The 19,331-nt window shown below is 40.7% G+C and overlaps 1 protein-coding gene across 4 annotated transcripts in view; it reads right to left on the bottom strand.

Annotated features, from left to right (window-relative positions):
- LOC135214892 (serine-rich adhesin for platelets-like) overlaps positions 1–19,331 on the bottom strand; it is a 116,321-nt gene that overhangs the window by 24,539 nt on the left and 72,451 nt on the right. For all 4 annotated transcript variants that reach the window (XM_064249337.1, XM_064249336.1, XM_064249338.1 and 1 more), the window contains one exon: positions 10,272–10,360. In XM_064249337.1, coding sequence (XP_064105407.1) covers positions 10,272–10,360 — 89 coding nt within the window. The remainder of the gene's footprint in view (positions 1–10,271; positions 10,361–19,331) is intronic.

Below are 19,331 nucleotides of genomic sequence, written 5' to 3'. Positions count from 1 at the left end.
TATGGGAGAGACCCGGATCTGGAAAAGGACCTTGGGGACATGGGAGGTGAGATGTGGAAGGTAAGGAGGAGGGGGGGGGGGGGGGGGGGGGGGGGGGGGGGGGGGGGGGGGGGGGGGGTTGTTGCTCAGCCCTGGAGAAGGTGTGCTGTCTCTGATCAGTCGTTTGTTTTTGTTTGTTTGTTTGATGTTTTCACTGATAATTTCGCATAAGCACTTTAAAAAAAACATGATCAGACTAATTAAGGCATTCTTGGCTAATTCCACGTCGATATTTGCAACAATAATAATGAAGGAAATTAAAAAAACTTATAAACTGCTAAATACTTTGAACACGAACATAAAACGAGAGAAAGAATAACCACTGTAGTTAATGCAGTAGGTTAAATACCTATCAGGAAAATTACTGCATTCTACCAAGGAGAGAGAGAGAGAGAGAGAGAGAGAGAGAGAGAGAGAGAGAGAGAGAGAGAGAGAGAGAGAGAGAGAGAAACGAAAATTTATATCAAATCGCAAAGGACTCAAGGAAAACTTACAAGTTAAGACCTAATTAAGAGTAAAAAGAGAAAAAACAATTTAAAAAAATACTACCCAACACTATACAGAAGACAAAAAATAAATGTGGGCAGAAAAAAAGTAAGAGATAACAAAGTAACGCTGAAAACAAGAAGTGCGCTGGTTAGAGAGAGAGAGAGAGAGAGAGAGAGAGAGAGAGAGAGAGAGAGAGAGAGAGAGTGCAAGGTACCCCCATGCGAACCTACTCCGACCAAAATCGATATATCAAAGTTAAAGTAGATCACCCATGAATGGTCGCTTCTGTATCCTCTTACAGTTTTTGATGGGAGGCAGAGGAGCAAAGAAGACCCCTGTGGTTTTGTTGGGAGGGGGGATGATAATAAAGGCAACCCTGGGGGAAACTTCCTTTCTCATACACCAACACTTTGGTGGTGGTTGTTTTTGATTAAGCTGACCTTGTGTCAGCACGGGCTCTTGCTCACAGAGCAGCCCGTAACACTTTGGTAAAAAAAAAAAAGATAAAGTGAAAAACAATAGATGCACAGTAGAAGTACCAGGGATTCTCTCTCTCTCTCTCTCTCTCTCTCTCTCTCTCTCTCTCTCTCTCTCTCTCTCTCTCTCTATCTCTCTCTCTCTCTCAACCCGAGGGACCCCATGTTTGATTCTCGAACCTGAAGGAGAAGGACAACTGTTGTCTTAAGCAGTTAATGGTACCTATAGGTAGTTGACTGTTGTGGGTTGCACTACTCGGTCAAAAAGCACACTATTCAAAAGGGATGGTCTCCAAGATGAAATTATCTACGTGATATTTCCCGCCATCCCTGCAAGTACCGACCAATTATTCTGAAATGCCTCTTACTTGCTGGGTATTTCACAGCTCTCCACAGGGTCGCGTCAAAACAACAATATTTGAAACTATCCCTAGACCCTGTCACAGCATCATGTAACACAGCAAATGGTACCAAGTTCACGTTCTTAGAAGTAAATGTTCTACCCAGTGTCCCCCTCTCATGGAATATACACGGGGCATTTTTATAAAAATTGAAACCAAAACTCGACGCTACGCACAGAACAGGGAACACGTTTCCCCTATTGATTTCCCTGAATTTAAAGTTTATTATTCTATTTCAAGGAACAGCGCAGTTTCCAAGAATATCATTCGCAATCAAAATAAAGCAATAACACGCCCAAATAAAAGGCTTACTAAAAACTTGCCTTTGACCATTCTAACACTGTACTAAACAATTCCACGAAAATATCCCTTTTGATGACTACTCTCAAACAAAAACGAGCACCGGCGGAACAATAATGTTTGAACTTTGGTTGCATAACAAAATCAGACTACCAAGAAATTGTAGCATTCCATTTACTATGGACGCGCTCACATGGACACCAGCATGATATACAAAAGGGAAGAGGAAGTACACCATACAGAGAGAGAGAGAGAGAGAGAGAGAGAGAGAGAGAGAGAGAGAGAGAGAGAGAGAGAGAGAGCGCTTCAGGTTTCACTGTTTGAAGAGTACACGTGCTGGCAATAACAACCTGAAGTTGATGGTGCGATGCAATGCCAGTGCGATGCAATGCCAGCGCGAAGCCTGTGAGAGAGAGAGAGTGAGAGACAGAGAGTGTTCCATACTCCTTCATGCAAGGAAACTCTCCTCCAGCTAACCACAGTTGGCCAAAACCGCATCTCATTAAGGCTAGGAAATCAGGAACACCAAATACCGAAGAAAAGGAAATGAGGCTGCCGTCTGGTTCGCTCTACGTCCGTCCACCTGTCACCTTGACATATTTCCACGAGGAGGTACACATACCATCACCATATAACGATTAAATCTCGGCAATTGCGGAGAGAGAGAGAGAGAGAGAGAGAGAGAGAGAGAGAGAGAGAGAGAGAGAGAGAGAGAGAGAGAGAGAGAGAGAGAGAGAGAGAGAGAGAGAGAGACCCTCTTCAATAATCACAGAGTCAACTACGGAACGTAAGACGAACTGTCTCTTGCCCTAATTTTTTTATAAGAATGAGGACTTTCTCACACTTCCACTTAGTAAAATATAAAGACGACCACGAGTCTGTTTTCTACAGTAATCAACTTGACAAATACTGCTGACTTTTTTGGAGAGACAATATTACTGATATTTCTCCATGACTCTTTCGGTTGTTACAAGAAACATTACAGTATCCTTTAGATCAACTTCTTCATATCAACTTCCTGAACTAAGATTGTACTTGGTCATATCTGGAGCATGAAGTGAGGTGTGTAATCTTACTTGCTCTTTAATGAGGGCTTACCTTACCTTCCAGAAGGTACAAGTCCTGTGATGGCGCATTACATTTTTTTCGAAAAACACGTAGCGATCCTCCGTCTCATCTTGACAGAGTTGTAAGATTTAACCTATCAACACCACATTTCTTTTTCAGTTTATACTTCATGCACTTACTGCATGTACGATGATATTCAAATAAAAGTTGAACTGTATTACTAACCTAATACAATTCAACTTGTACTCTAATATCTAACGTACTTTTTTATTTATTTTGTTAATTTATGTGTTCCTAATAACTCATCTCATCTTTCTGTACTGCCCATTACCTTCTGTTACTTGTTTCGAATAAACACCTTAACATTTTGTGGAAGCTTGAATTTCGAGTCGATGGCCCATTTTTTGGGGCTTGTTTCATACGACTGTGGTTCATTTTCAGTATAATTCTGGAGTTGATGCTGACATTCCATGGAAGAGCACCAGCCGTTATTTACATGAGCCTTTCCTCCAAAGGGTCCACTCCACTTCCCTCGAAGGCTCCTCTGCCAAGGCAAGATGTAATATTGACCTAAATCACTGGTACCCTTACGAGAGCAGTGCCAAGGTAGAAACGTTTAGCACAACTCACTGACGCAACCAGTAACAGTTACCTGTTAATGGGGGGTTCAGCGTCAGTGTATAGATTAGAATATAACATTTAAGACAAAGTCCAACCGCTGGGGCCTATGAGGTCATTCAGCGATGAAACGGAAATTGAGAGTAGAAAGGTTAAAAAGGTTTAACAGGTGGAAAATCTCGCAGTTGCACTATGAAACAATAGTTAAGAGAGGGTGGAGGGTAAGATGGAAGAGAGAGATTATGAACGGAGGTACAGTAAAAGGAATGAAAGAGGTTGCATTTAGGGGCCGAAGGGATGCTGCAAAGATCCTCAAGTAATGCCTACAGTGCACCGCATGAGGTAAACTGACGGCACTATGCCCTTAGAGGGGTGTCAAGAGTATGGAGCCTTGATAAAGCAGTTTTAAAATTAAAGTAGACACAACGACAACTATGATACGAAATTAAAATAACCCAATGCATTCTAATCCTCTTAATATCACTTGTTTTAATAAATTGAATCTATATATATATATATATATATATATATATATATATATATATATATATGTGTGTGTGTGTTGTGTGTGTGATGTGTGTGCGCGCGCGCGCGTATATATACTTGCGCGCGCCACACACACTATATATATATATATATATATATATATATATATATATATATATATATATATATATATATATATATATATACACACACACACACACACACACTACACCCAACTGTTAATGATACCAGTGTTTTTGCCTGGGTCAAAACACAGGCCGTGGAGCCAGTCAACCGACCCCTAGTGACTTGCTAAAAACCGGAGAGAGAGAGAGAGAGGAGACAGAGAGGGAGAGGAGAGAGGAGAGAGAGAGATAACAAATTACAAGAATTATCGAAATGTCCTCATAAGCGAACATGCGAATAATCCCCACCCATCATCATCCTTTTAAAGCATTCCATGCACCTCCTAACCCCCCCCCCCCCACCCAAATACAAATATACCGTTCCCAAAGGGAAAATTCCCTTGCAATCGCTTGCAGGCATCTGAAGGAGGGGGTTGATCACCGATCATCCCGAAGAACTGGTTGCAACCAGTTTCTCCCTCGACGTTAAAACAGAGGGAGCACTCTAACGTTATCACCCTATCGTTTTTTTACTCCAAATTACCCAAAAGGACACAGTCATTGTTCTCGATGTCCGTTGGGGAAGCGACCTAAGAATGTGAGATTATCTGAGATTATTAACAGCTGATGAAACTGAGAGAAAAGAACAGGATATAGAATTCGACCCAAAGGCCAAGAGACCATGAACGGAAGTACGGTAAATGGAATGAAAGGGACCGCAGCTGTGGCCGAAGGGAAGCTACGAAGAACTTAAAAGTGGTGCCTACAGTGCGCCACCCTATTGACGTTTTCTTTGGAAAATCAAGAAACGAACGGGACACACTACTGTAATATGAAGTTCAATACAAATTTCTCTCTACTTAAGAGAAAGATATTGACTGACTTATGTATTAACGATGTAGCAACCGACCCCGTAAAATCCAAAATATATTCGTATAAATAACTTCATTTTATGGCGTATAATCTACCTTATTACATAGAACACCAACGGGGAGCGTTAGGGGGGGAGGGGGAGGGTGCTCAAGGGGAAGTCCCGTGAACCCGTTTCTAGGAAAATCCAAAGATGTGGAAGTGTATCAGAGCAGAAAACCAAGGCATCCAGCTATTAGTCGACTGTGGTGGGCTTAAGTTTAATGGGAAATGGAAGTTGTCAACTCATGTTTTTAACAAACTCCGTAGGTAAAGGCGTATGAACTCTCTCTCTCTCTCTCTTGCGCAAGCAAGAGAGAGTCCTGTGCAGAGGTCTTTGACAACCACCTGGACTAAACGGTAACCTTGGAGTAGCGGTGTTCCACACCCACTATAACAACTGCTCTCGAAGGCTTAGTCCTTAAGTTGGAGCAGGCACCATCTTAAATACAAAACATACCGGCATAACAGCTTATCTCCATTTATACATAAAAAGAGAGAGAGAGAGAGAGAGAGAGAGAGAGAGAGAGAGAGAGAGAGAGAGAGAGAGAGAGAGAGAGAGCCGATATCAAAAAATCAAAATTAACGCACGTCTCAAAACGAAAAATTATATTCACTAATTGGTACAGAATATAGAACTTGGGCCAAAGGGTTAGCGCTGGGACCTATGAGGTGATTCGGCGACGAAACGGATATTTTCAGTAAATAACTTTGGAATGTGTAACAAGAGGAAAACAATTGCATTATCAAACAATTGGTAGGAGATGGTGGAAAGTAAAATGGAAGAAAGACAATATAAACGGAGGTAGAGTAATAGGAGTGACAGGGGCTGCAGCCATGGGCCGAAGGGACGTTGCGAAGAACCTACAGTAATGCCTGCAGTGCACCGCATGAGGTGCACTGAAGGCACTAATCCACTACGGAGGCTTGGTGACGAGATGCTAAAAGATGCTGCCTGCATTCCGCGATCCCACAAGTATCACAGTTTATGCATATATAGTTCCGGTCCTTCGCCAATGAGTCATCATCCATTGGGAACAGCGGCACTTCAAAAGGGGTGAAAAGAAAATTCCCAATTCTGCGACAGAGTCTAAAAATCACAAACAATACTCAAACGAAGAAGTGCTATTGAGGGAGCAACCTAGATTCTAGGTCGACGTCACGATATTTTGTTTTTGCTTTCTTCTATTCCGCACAAAAGTCGTTTTTAAAAAATAATCATGTTTACCTTGGAGTATTGAAACATTTTAATTGTTGCGAAGAATAAAAGAGAAAAAAATAAAACACTAACTAACAAGGAGTTAAAGGTATTCAAGAGGAAACAATATTTGCAAGCCTAATAATCGCTCTTGACTGACCTGCGCGAAAAAAAAGAATCTGTACATAAAAAATGCCAGAAACAAAAGAGCAGGCCAAAAGGAAACTAGATAAAAACAAATGAGTCTCGTCGATAACAGCCATCATAGAGAACAACGGCGATAAGCCGTAGAGTACAAAGACCAATATTTTTATTTCTATTATAACTTTTTCCTGGAGATCCAGGGGTTTCTGTTGCCAACCTGCCGGGCGACACACAATAACTCGAAAACAACAATTAATGGCAAGAGTACATTTCCGGGTACAGTCTGTTGGATCTGTGTTTCCAAGAACTCCACAGGACTGTTATTCAAATGCCGTTCGACGGAAAAATGATCGCGGTAAAAAAAAAATCAATAATAACAAAAAACCGCATTCGACAACACCTGATAACCCGGTAATAAGGAGACAAAACACTTTCAATTAACCAGGATCTGACGAGGTTCCAGCGTATCTGCCTTTAATGACGTCTGCTGAACCGGATAAATCTCCACTGGCTCTCCAGCCTCATATTCGCGATGCTGGAACTCAAATTTCAGGGCACGAGGAAAGGCTACACCCTTGCGTCCGCTCCCCTACCTCAAAATTATTTTCTGTATATAAAAGCTGAGCTTCAAAAGGTTAAAATGCATAAATAAAAAGAGAACACTAACTTTTCTACGAAGCCACCGTTTTCAAATTTCGAAATGCACATAAATAATTTTACATATATGTATATGTATTGTTATATATATAATAATAAATAACATATATTCTATTATATATATATGTATGTATGTATGTATGTATGTATGTATGTATGTATGTATGTATGATATGTATGTAATGTTAGTTATGTATTTATCTATATATATATATATATATATATATATATATATATATTAATATTATATTATATATATATATATTATTATAATATATATATATATTGAGTACATACATACACACACACAGAGGGCAAAGCACCACAAGGTATGAAAATCTTTCTTAACATAATGCAACATATTGTATCTAGAGATGTGATTCAAAATAATAGAAAGAAAAAGATTCATATGATATATATATAAATAAATTTATTATATATATATATATATATATCATATGAATCTTTTTCTTTCTATTATTTTGAATCACATCTCTAGATATAACATTGCATTCTGTTAAGCAAGATTTTCATATCTTGTGGTGCTGTGTGTGTGTGTGTGTGTGTGTGTGTGTGTGTGTTTAACTTACCAATATCTCTCTCTCTCTCTCTCTCTCTCTCTCTCTCTCTCTCTCTCTCTCTCTCTCTCTCTCTCTCTTCTCTTCGGCTCTCTCTCTCTCTCTCGCACACACTTAACGAAAAAAAAGGAAACCGAGACAATGGAAAAGAAGCCACATATATTAGTTCTAAAGGTTACCCGTCTGTCAAAACAATGACGATTGGTTACGTATTACAGAGAACACAGACCACATTCAAGTAGGCGAGGTAAAAAAAAAAAAAAAAAATCAACATCAATTATGGAATTTTCGCCAACATGTCCATGAAGGTCAGAAAATGCCACCGTAAGAGTGGAGTTTCAGACTTCCAAACCCGAAGCTAAAATAAACTGTGAAATTTAAATAAAACAAAAGCCCAAAGTAAAATATTGAAGAACATTGCGCACAAACGTCAGTACTAAAATCAGATTGATTAAAGTGATATCACGAACCTAATTTTACAACCGTCCTTTCAATCTACGTCATTTCTATGTCATTTGAGTATGATTCACACTGATCATTTATCTTTCGGGATCGTGTTGCTTTATAAATCTCTCTCTCTCTCTCTCTCTCTCTCTCTAAGAAACTTCGAGTTTGGAGGCTCAAGGAACGTAGTTCCAAAATCGACATCGGTTATTCTGTATTCCTTGATTTTGACTATACATAAGATCACCAATAGAAAGCAATTAACAATCAACAACCATACACTGTCTTCTTACGTCCCATGTCACTTTCACTCATAAGAAGATCATGGCACAAAGATCACCCTATCTATAGGCGGGAAATCGATCGTTGCCAGCAATTAAAAGCGAAAAGAGAACTGCGCCTATCACAGGCAAAATGCATTTGTGCAACGCATTCTTCCGAGACGTACCTTCTTTCTCCTCAGTACCTACGAATTCATTCAATCCGAGTGCACTCATACACGTCATGGGAGAAACTCTCATCATAACAGCCTGTCGTAGGCGACTACTAGACGCAAGTTTGCCGAATGAGAGATCGGAGGAGAGGCTGCTCGTGCATCTTTTACAGCTGACATTCAGGGTCCGACCGCTGCTGTCTAGATAGTCTCGGTGACCTCTCCCCTTTCTGGGCTCTAAATCACCAAAGAAGATCTGCCTTAATAGCAGCGGCACGTGCCAGCATAACTGTTTCAGACCCTTATCTTTTATCTTTATCATTATTTCCATTATTATTATTATTTCACTGAGTAGTGTGGCCGTCTGGATGTCGTTACTTTGTAGTGTAGTCGTTTTATTATTATTATTATTATTATTATTATCATTATTATTATTTCACTGAACAGTATGGGAGTCTGGGGGTCGTTTAGTTTGTAATTTAGTCGTTTTATTATTATTATTATTATTATTATTAGTGAACAGTACGGCCGTCTGGAAGTCGTTTAGTTGTATTGTTGCTTCTCGACCCCTCGAATGACTTACTTTGTATCAGCAGGTACATCATACAGAAATTGTCTCAAGTTCATTTATTCCTTAGCTAAACCCGAACTATTAAGTTGGTAACAAAGTAAATCCTCCTCCTCCTCCTCTTCCTCCTCCATGAGAAACCGCCCAAGAATATGTCCAAGGGATGCGAAAAACCTCAAGTAAAAACGGTAACATATACTTTCCATCCTCGCAAATGATTGAGACATAAAAAGACTTATCGTTTTCTTATTACATAACTATACTTGAAGCTATAGTTATTCTGCAATTCACCAATAGCATGAACAGTTTCTTGCCCTAAAATTGACTATAGAAGCTTTAAAAAGACCAGTTCAACTCGTGTGATAACAATTATCATGCCAAACTGAGAAAATAGATCAAAAGGCTCTTGCAGTTGGGAATCAGATAGCGAGTAAAGCAGCTTATCTCTTTAAAGACATTAAACAAGAGCGACATCTTTCTCAGTACAAAATCATTGCAGAAAACCTCCAGACCACTATCAATTTAAGGTTGACACACCTCTAATATTATACCAATACGTCATGGTTTGCGAAATTTGCATGCTTTACTTTCAACATGAGCACGTTTTGTTCAATAGACTGTCTACAAATGCCGGGGCTGGAAATAGTTTTCATTGTATATGAAAAGAGTAAAAGAGATTTAGAAGCGTAAGCCGCACAGGGAATTAGCACTCTCATGGCTTAAAAAATCCGCTTCGGTGAACTTTCGTAGTAAAGAAAAAAAATTAATTGTTCGCAAAATGTAAGAGAATGAAAACGATAAAGGAATTATTCTAAACAGAGTAACCCTAATAACTCAAATGTGTTGCCCCATAAACACATTAATAGTACACAAAAATTCGTTGACTTGAAGACTTTAATATCTATATTTCTGATATCGGTTATGATCAAAACATAATGAGAGAGAGAGAGAGAGAGAGAGAGAGAGAGAGAGAGAGAGAGAGAGAGAGAGAGAGAGAGAGAGAATTTGCTGAATGGATGGATCATCGTAAACCCATCTATAAGTTCAAAAAAATAAAACAGAAAAAAAATCATGAAATTACGACAGCTGATAACATGAGTCTGAAGATTTTCAAGAGGATGCAGACCATGTTTGAGAAAAAAAAAAAAAAAAAAAAAAAAAAAAAAAAAAGAAAAAAAAAAAAACTGACCGTCACTAAGGATTAAGAAGAAGAAGAAAGACTCATGTCGGACTCGATCAAGGCAGCTGAGTTTTCACTACATAGCACAAAAGAACCACATAAATAAAATCACCATGTCCGTATCTTAACATTAAATATTTTTTTTTTTTTTTACTCACCAATAGCCTGCGTGTAGAGCTTGAGGGCTTCCCTGTAGTCCTTAGCTTTGTAAAGCTCATTTCCTTCATTTTTCTTACGCTCGGCCAACCTATACAAAGAAAACAGACAATTATATTCCATCTATCTATCTGCCACAAAACACGTTTCACATGCACTATGTACGTGTTCATTTTGCCTTAATGATATTTCTGTTAATCATACTTCTCATATTCATCAAAAGTAATAATATTCTCGAGTGTATTTTTCCTTTAACCGACTTTTTTGTGTTCTGCAGATTCATTTAAATAAAACAAATATTCACATAAGTTATTTTCACCAAAACCACACAAGTCCATTATATGATATTCATTCGAAATTCCAAGAAGAAAAAAAAAGGATAAAATCATAATGCAGATACCAGCAAACACGTGCAAACACTAAAGGATAACAATGGGAAATTCTAAACGAACGAAGTTCCCCAGGTAGATACACATCAACATACAATAGTACCACCACATTACTCTCTAAATTAAGTAGACTTCACATACACAAACTACCAACTACTACTCTACACAAGTTAACTGAAAGAGAATCAACATAACAAGAATGCGTTTCCGTTGGTCTATTTAGAACGTTTTACTTTCGTATGATGAAAGGTACAAACGAGTTTAAAGAACGGGAGACGTACACAGATAGTAGTATAATTCTTGAGAAGTAGTAGGTACCTCAACCGCGGAGCATCCACCGGGTGTTCATTGAATGCCTCCAATGAAACACGTAACACAAACAGCAACTACGCTCAAACACCAAGAGTCACATGTCCCATAGAAAGGCCCACTGTCAGCAAAAGGGAAATGAACAGGAGAGGAGGAGGAGGAGGTTCGTTTCAAAAGCCGTCACCTAAACCCTTTCCGAGCAGGAGCAGCAAGTCTTATTGATGACGTCATTGATTGGGTTTATTTATAAGGAAAGAGGAATTACCTATACAACTGGTTAGACACATAAGCCCTAAGCATCTTGAGTCTAGTCTTGAGTCGTGTCTTAAGTCTATCACAAGGTAAGTACCGACGAGAAGTGCGGGCGTAACAGCGGAGAGAAGTGAGAGGTGAAGAGGAGGAGGAGGAAGGCGTCGGCCCTTTCATCTTCAAAGTCAGCTGCACAAAGTTGTTATTGCAGAAGTCCTCGGCAGTCCTCGCGTCCGACAGTCTTTTGGTCACCAGTCTGGAGGGAAACATCCTCCTCAAGCGGTGGTGTCCCTGTCTTGGCAGGCTGAGCCTCGCGGGGCAAGGAGAAGGGGGCGAGGAGGAATCGGGCACCCAGAGGGACACTTCGGGGTCTTCGCCCAATTCGGGCGGCATGCAGCTGCTCTCCGCCGATCTCAAATGGATCCATGTGGGCACACCTACGTAGTACTGGGTAGCTTGGGGGCAAGCGGCAGCAGTGGTGTTGGTGCTCTTGCAATGGGGAACACAGAGAGTGGGGGAATCATTCGGGATGGAAGACTGTTTCGAGGAAGAAGAGATGGTGGTGGCAGCAGAGGTCGACCTCCAATCTGACAAGTCTAGGGAGAGCTCTATCTTAAACTTAGGGAAGGGGCACACGGTGGGGGGTTTGGGCAGAGTGAAAGATGATTTAGGAGTCTCTTTGATCACTTCGGATTGCACACAGCCACCACACTTCCACGAGGGACAGATGTAAGAACCCCACCACGACTCGGCCGTGTCCCATGCCGAAGAACAACACTCCTCCGCTCTCGTGTCCATGACGGCACAGGCCGCACAATACGTGGGCGACGACAGATCAACATCCCAATCAGCCATTTTCCCTCTCACCACCCAACAAGTTAGGAACTGCCAGAGTGTCCTGCTGGGATGGTGGTGCTGGCCGGAACTGGGACTGGTAGGTGTCTGTGGCGATGGTGGAGTCCGCGATGACGGCGGCGGAGGAGGAGGAGACGGGAGGAGAGGAGAGGAGGGAGGAGGAAATCGACGAGGAGGAGGAGGTCCACGACGACGGCCGCGCGTGCCACCTAAGGATGGCACCAACACGCAGCCACTGACACCTGCTGCTGTCCCTCTTGCCGCTGATGATGCTGCTTCGGTTGCAGTCGCTGACAGGTGGTCTCGTTCTCCTCCTCCTCTCCTCCGGCGCAGCTCTCGTTCTCGACAAAGCGACCACCGCCGTTCCCGAAACCATCTGTGAAACCGACGTTTACTTGACGTTCGTTGCACTCGGGACAACGCACGTCGTCGAAGCAGTTCCCATCGCCTCCGCTGCTGACAGTGCAAAAGCGTTTGCAGGTCGTACTGCTATCATGACGATAATTTCCAGACACAAACGACCCATTGGCATATCTCCCGCGCAAATAAGATGGGCAATAGCTGTCCGCAACGGGTTCAAAACGCTCGTACTCCAACGCCTTTAACCCTCTCTGTGTCGACTGCCTCTTTTGTTTTCTACGTTTCGGTGGGACCGGTCTTACCCCTAAGGGGAACTTCCTTTCATGCACTAAAGGGGCCGATGCCATACGAGGGCCAGACATGCAGTCAATGGGGGTACCGGGCAACCACCTGAAAACGGGGGGCGATTCACAATAAGCACAATGACAACGATATGAATGATCGACTGGAACTGCCAAAACTTCACTGCAAGAATCATAGAAAGCGATCGAGTCATTCCCGCCATAAACTCTCTTTTTCGTGAAACTCTTCTTGGAACTGGGCAGGGAAACATGACACCTTTGATTTTCGTCTTCCCACGATCGAAGACTCTGACGGAGGTCACGCATGAAATGATGCTGGCCGAGGGGGAGGGGGGGGGGAGGGGGAGGGGGAGGTTCAAGCCGAGACGGAGGGGGGCGGCTGAACCACAAGTAGGCGGGGTCGAAGGTAGACGAGTTCCAACGCCCTTCCCAAGGGCCGCGATATTGGTAATGACATACGTCGGGCGAGTCGGATGCACCACAGTTGAACCAATCCATTGTTATAAAGAGATTCATGGAAAGCACACTTAAACCATCAAAAGTCGACTCTTTAAAAAAACAACTTTCCAATCAAATCAAACAAAATACACAAACAAGGTAAAAATCCTACGTGTTTCCCAACTTCTCTCGATCCTTCATGGCTGACGAAAGAAGGACGACCTGAGAGGACGAGGAGAGAGACGAACGCAAGGCAGCCGTCCCTTGGCAACACCACACACCAACAGCAGCTGCAGTAACAGGACCTTCGAAGACCTCTTCGGAGGATGAAAAAAAAAAGGAGCGCGTATTTGGTGTTCCCGTGGGAAGGTGCCCGAGTGCGATCTAGTCGAAACTGAAGAGGGCAGTGGGCCTCCTTCAGCTAGCGCCGAAGACGGGGGAGGAGGGGGCAGTCCTGCGATGTGCGGACGTGACGACAGCAAGCAAGTCTGCCACTCGACCGGAGGAGGAAAGCGGAAGGGCCAACAGCAGCAGCAGCAGCAGCAGCAGCAGCAGCAGGCTACACACTGTACTGACTGACTGAGAGGCCCAGAGACGGGAGAATGAGACCACCGAATGGAGATAGACAACGCAGGAACGAACGGACACTACTACACGAACTGTTCCACGCCCACACCGCCCGAAGCGCTCTCTCCCTCTCTCTTCATGCAACTGCTGACGCCCACGCGATAAGCATATGCTGGTAAGCGCACGTACTCGGCAACCGTACTTATTGACAGTATACGAACTTATTACCAACATCGGGGCCAAATTAATAACCGTCAATAATTACCGAATAAACTTCCTTCGGAAAGCCTAAAGCTACATCCAAGTATCCGTGACGTCACATGGCGGTGTAGGATTTCCGGTCACAAAGAGCGCGGTGAATGTACTGAGCAGAGGACATATTAAGATGAAAGTGGGGAAAAATAGGAAACTAGATGAAAGTGGGGAAAAGGAGGCCGCGGAACCCGAAGCGTGGATGGTGTCAGAAACAAAACAAAAGAATCTGTAGATTAAAGATCCACGGTGACAGCAAATAGGTATTAAAACACACACACCTTCACGCAATTAACACGTCATCTCTAAAGCAGAGCGTCCGGCCGACGTTAGATCCGGACGATACTTAAAGGAAATGACTCAAAAGGCCGTAAATGAACGGCATGTCACCGCAATCCAGATTTAGATGAAAGTTCGTTCAACTTACGGAAAACTTGAGCAATGTTTACAGAAAGTTCCGATATCACTTAGAAGAGCCAGATATCGCCCCTACATCTCTCTGAATAACAATTCCAGAGACGCGAATTAAAACATTCAGGAAAACGTATCCTGGTTTAAATAACTCCAAAACACTTGCAGAAGCAAAAATTTTCGTTTTAACTCAATAAAAATATTTTCATCCAGATGATGATAATAATAATAATAATAATAATAATAATAATAATAATAATAATAATAATGCAGTGGGTAAAAGTATAAAAATTATTCACCCATATGATTACATTAATCATAATAAAAATAATAATCCAACTGTAAAGTAATAAAATACGAACAATAAAAATTTTTCATCCAAATAATAATAATAATAATAATAATAATAATAATAATAATAATAATAATAATATAATATATAATAATAACAATAACAATAATAATAATAATAGTTATAAAAGTATAAAAATTATCCACCCATACAGCTGAAAAAATTATAATAAAAATAATAATCCAACCATAAAAGTAATAAAAACGAACACGGTACAACCCTGTGCTGAAAAAAAATATACATATAACGGCGCAGTGATTGTCAGACCGGAAGAACACCGGAAGCAGGCAGTACCTGTTAAGTGATGGGAGGAACAGGAGTGTCCGACCTTTCACTTCCTCATCATCAACATAACAATTAACTTTAGCTAAGAGGAATATCAAGCAGCACGCATACGAGAGAGAGAGAGAGAGAGAGAGAGAGAGAGAGAGAGAGAGAGAGAGAGAGAGAGAGAGAGAGAGAGAGAGATTCTTAACGATTTCCAGATTAGGACAAATAAATACATACTTTTGACAGCGAATTCGGCATATTTAAAAAAATATAATATAAAAATAATCTACCACCACTAACGCGACAAATAAAATATATACGACCAAGTAACAATAATCTCAACTAGGACAACAACACTTCTACAAGAACATAACAGGCTCGTCTACACCAGAAACAACCCACTCAGGTATAGAACGCGACCAAGATGAATCAAGACGAAAAAAAAAAAAAAAAAAAAAAAAAAAAAAAAAAAAAAAAAAAAAAAAAAAAAAAAAAAAAAAAAAAAAAAAAAAAAAAAAAAAAAAAAAAAGGGGGGGGCCGCGAGCACAAATGCCAGCCATCTTGCAACTTTTTGTGCTTCATGCTGCCAAAACAATGAGCAGTCGAGCTGAGACGGCTGGCGCATAGCAAGTGAGACAAAACACACACACACACGCATACAAAAGGATGCTTGCTGGCAGCCACATGATTTCTCACACAGTAACCAGTGAACTACGCGCTAAGTCTTCCCCCACTGACATCAACTAATTTTCAGTATTATCATTATCATTATTATTATGGAAGGTGGCAACAATCATCGTTTCGGTTTTTCTCTGTCGAAAGGCAATTTCTGTCTGTTCGTCATGCACGCACGGACTATGAATGCCAGGCCTACCAAATTTTTACTATAAACTCCCCCCCCGAAGGTTTTAATCATAATCCAAAATTCGAGGGCCGTTTCTAAGGGGTCCTAACCCCACCCTCTTTTTCATAATCCCCTCATTTTTTACAACTTTCGGATTTGACAGCAAACTCTTCGGATTTTTCATAACTTCTCTGGGCTTTCCAGGATCCCAAGTGATAACTTATTCTGAAAATGACTGCATAATCCGCCCTGTAGGGGTTGTCATCAAGGAGGGCATGCCCCATTTTATCCCGAGCAACGCCGGGTACGGCAGCTGGTGTTGAATAAAAATTTATATAACACATACTCTACATACATTATATATGTGTGTATATATATATATATATATATATATATATATATATATATATATATACATACAAAATGTGTGTGTATGTGTGCACGGGTATGTGATATGTATATACTGTATGTATGTATATACAGAGAGAGAGAGAGAGAGAGAGAGAGAGAGAGAGAGAGAGAGAGAGAGAGAGAGAGAGAGAGAGAGAATTTTCTGGCCTTTGTTTCACTTTCACGTTTACATATGAGTTGAGTCAAACAAAACAAAACAAAACATGACACACGAAGCTCGAGCAACATCTACTGAAATTCAATGGGAATTGTACAACTCATAAATTAAGAAAGTTAATTCGTGTCAGCGTTACCAACACACACAGTGTAAAACAGCCAATATCATCGATCATTTAATCAGGTGTTTTGTTTTCGATTTCAGTCCTACGAAAAAGCGTTGTCATCAGTGCCGTCGAAAGAGCAGCGACCTTAACTCTAACCATGAACCTCTGACCTTTCCCATAGCGACTGGTATTTGGGGGATTATATCCTACTGGGCATGTTTTTTTTTTTTTCTCTCACGCATAGAGATCTTCGAACATGGGCAGAAATTCTGCAATTGCCACCAACAGCAAAGAGTTGAAGGCGCCCCTGGTGGCTTCTTGCACAGCATGGCCAACATTAAAAGGATACCTCCGAGGTTGCAACATTGCAACACAAAGATCATACCCTCCTCCCACTCCTAAACCAGGCCCCCTTACCCGGCCAACCGGGCACGCGCGCACAGTAAATTAGAAGGAGGAGCGACTTGCCAAATCGGCCAATATTATATTTGTACAACATTGTGATTAACAGCTTCAAAATACCAAATTAATGAGTACAAATAACTATGTACAATATCATTCTTTACATACGGTTACGTCAAGAACACGAACAAGAATAAAACATGATGCAATAAAGCAATTCATGACCAAATCCAACACCTGTTGCCTGCCCCCCTTTCTCTAACCTTTCTCTAATTGTCACAAGCCCTTACAAAAGAATTATTATGAATAGAATAACATATATATTTATTATATATATATATATATATATATATATAATAATATATATATACACACACACATATATATATATATTATATATATAATATATATATATATACATACATACATACATACATATATACATACACACACAGACTTTAGCATCAATGAATTTTCTAGGAATCGAACTACAGAACGCATCCGGATGAGGTCGTACAATGAATGAGGCTAAAACTATAAAGAAAATTTTCAATGTAAATAATAATAATTAACAATTAATCCCAATAAGCGAACTACGGGCAGTGAAACAAAGAGACAATAAAATTAATAGTGTGTTCAGTCTACAACCCGCCATATCTTGAAAAGTGCACATAAAAAGGATGTCTAACAAGGCCTTCATTGCACAGCCAGAACCGATACGCTAAAATCATTCATTTGTAATTAATGAGAAAAATCAGTCTGTTCACCATTGTAATCAGAAGTGACATTCAGACGGAATTACCCGGAAGCAGAAACGCAGAAAGTCACAACCAAAACTTTGTATTTGTTCTACTTTTTTTTTATTTATTTAATTAAGACATTACAATGGGAATACAAAAAGACTGAATATTCCACCGCTGGAGGCTCAAAACAAGGCCAAATAAAACCAATCACTCCTCAAGCCTCATTGCAACAGGAAGACTGGATTGAGGGCCCAAGGCCAAGTGCTGAGCCCTATGAGTCATTCAGCGCTGAATGGGAAGTTGACAGTAGCAAGGGTCGAAAGGTGTAACAGAATGAAAATCTTGTAGCTGCTCTATGAAACAACTGGCATGAGAGGGGCTGTAGCTAGGGGACCAAGGGACCCAGCAATGAACCTAAATAATGCCTACAGCTCACCGATTGAGGTGCACTGACAGCACTATCCCAACAACCACCGCACCTATGGAACCCAAAGCCTGATAATTTCTTGAATACAACAATGAAGAATGACAAAACCAAGTCTACAAAATAACCTGACACTATTCGGTCACTGTTTTTATTTCGACAGTGCTATATCAGATACATGATTTCTCTCCAATTTAGATCAACCTAATTTCGATAAAGACACCCAATCCAATTCAGGCCTTCCAACTGTTCGGCAACATCAACTGACGACTCACTGTACGAGCCCTGAACAACGTTCTTCCAATTTACAGGTATAAATGGATTAAGGAGCAGCCAAACCATCACCATGACCTACTCAAAAACAACGCTGACTGAGTATTGAAAGTCACAGAAAATTAAATTAGAACGTCATTTTAATTACGAAAATTAGCGGTTGACTGAAATGACAGAAGCTGTGACCTTTATGGGCTGTCAAGTGACACCCACTACTCGAAAATTCCTACTTTCAGATTGTTTTTAACGCTGCCTGTGGCTGCGTGTAATACGTACTATGTTGTTGTATGCATACAAAGTACTGCGACTGACCGAACGAACATGTGGCAACTCTAAGAAGGCGGTACCTGGCAACCCTCACCAAATCCACCATACTTGCGATTAACGTAATTTTATTTTATCCGAATAAGCTTGCTACCAGAGAATCCATGCTTTCCTTCGAATTTCATTCCTAATATCAGCCTTCTATTTACTGATACTTATACTGTTAACAATTTACACTATTAGCTAGCTTCAGTTAACCTAAAGTATTATATAGTACTTCTTGGCAACTTTCCATATGCACGAGTGTCAGGGATGCCATTCGACTTAATCGACTTAGTAATCTGACACAATTGGTATCACTCGGTTTCATAATGTTCCCGTTCGATGTATAAGGAAAATAAACAAATTGGCGAAACTTCAAACAGCAAATGTTACGTTTACGGAATTTATTGACAATGTGCACCATATTGTATTTTTTTTTCAGAGCCCAGTAATTTTTGAAAATGAAAGTTGTAATTTAAGGAGCCTCTGTACTTGTGCTTGGTAGTTTGTAGTGTGTGTATTTATTATGTATGCATGTGTGTAGGTATAATATGTATGTGTGTATATATATGTGTGCGTGCATGTGCTTGTATGTGTATATAAGTGTATGTATGTATGTATGTACGGTAGTTTATGTATGTA

Source organism: Macrobrachium nipponense, chromosome 46 (genome assembly GCF_015104395.2).
Source record: "Macrobrachium nipponense isolate FS-2020 chromosome 46, ASM1510439v2, whole genome shotgun sequence".
NCBI lineage: Eukaryota > Metazoa > Arthropoda > Malacostraca > Decapoda > Palaemonidae > Macrobrachium > Macrobrachium nipponense.
This window is presented reverse-complemented; position numbering and strand designations above follow the sequence as displayed.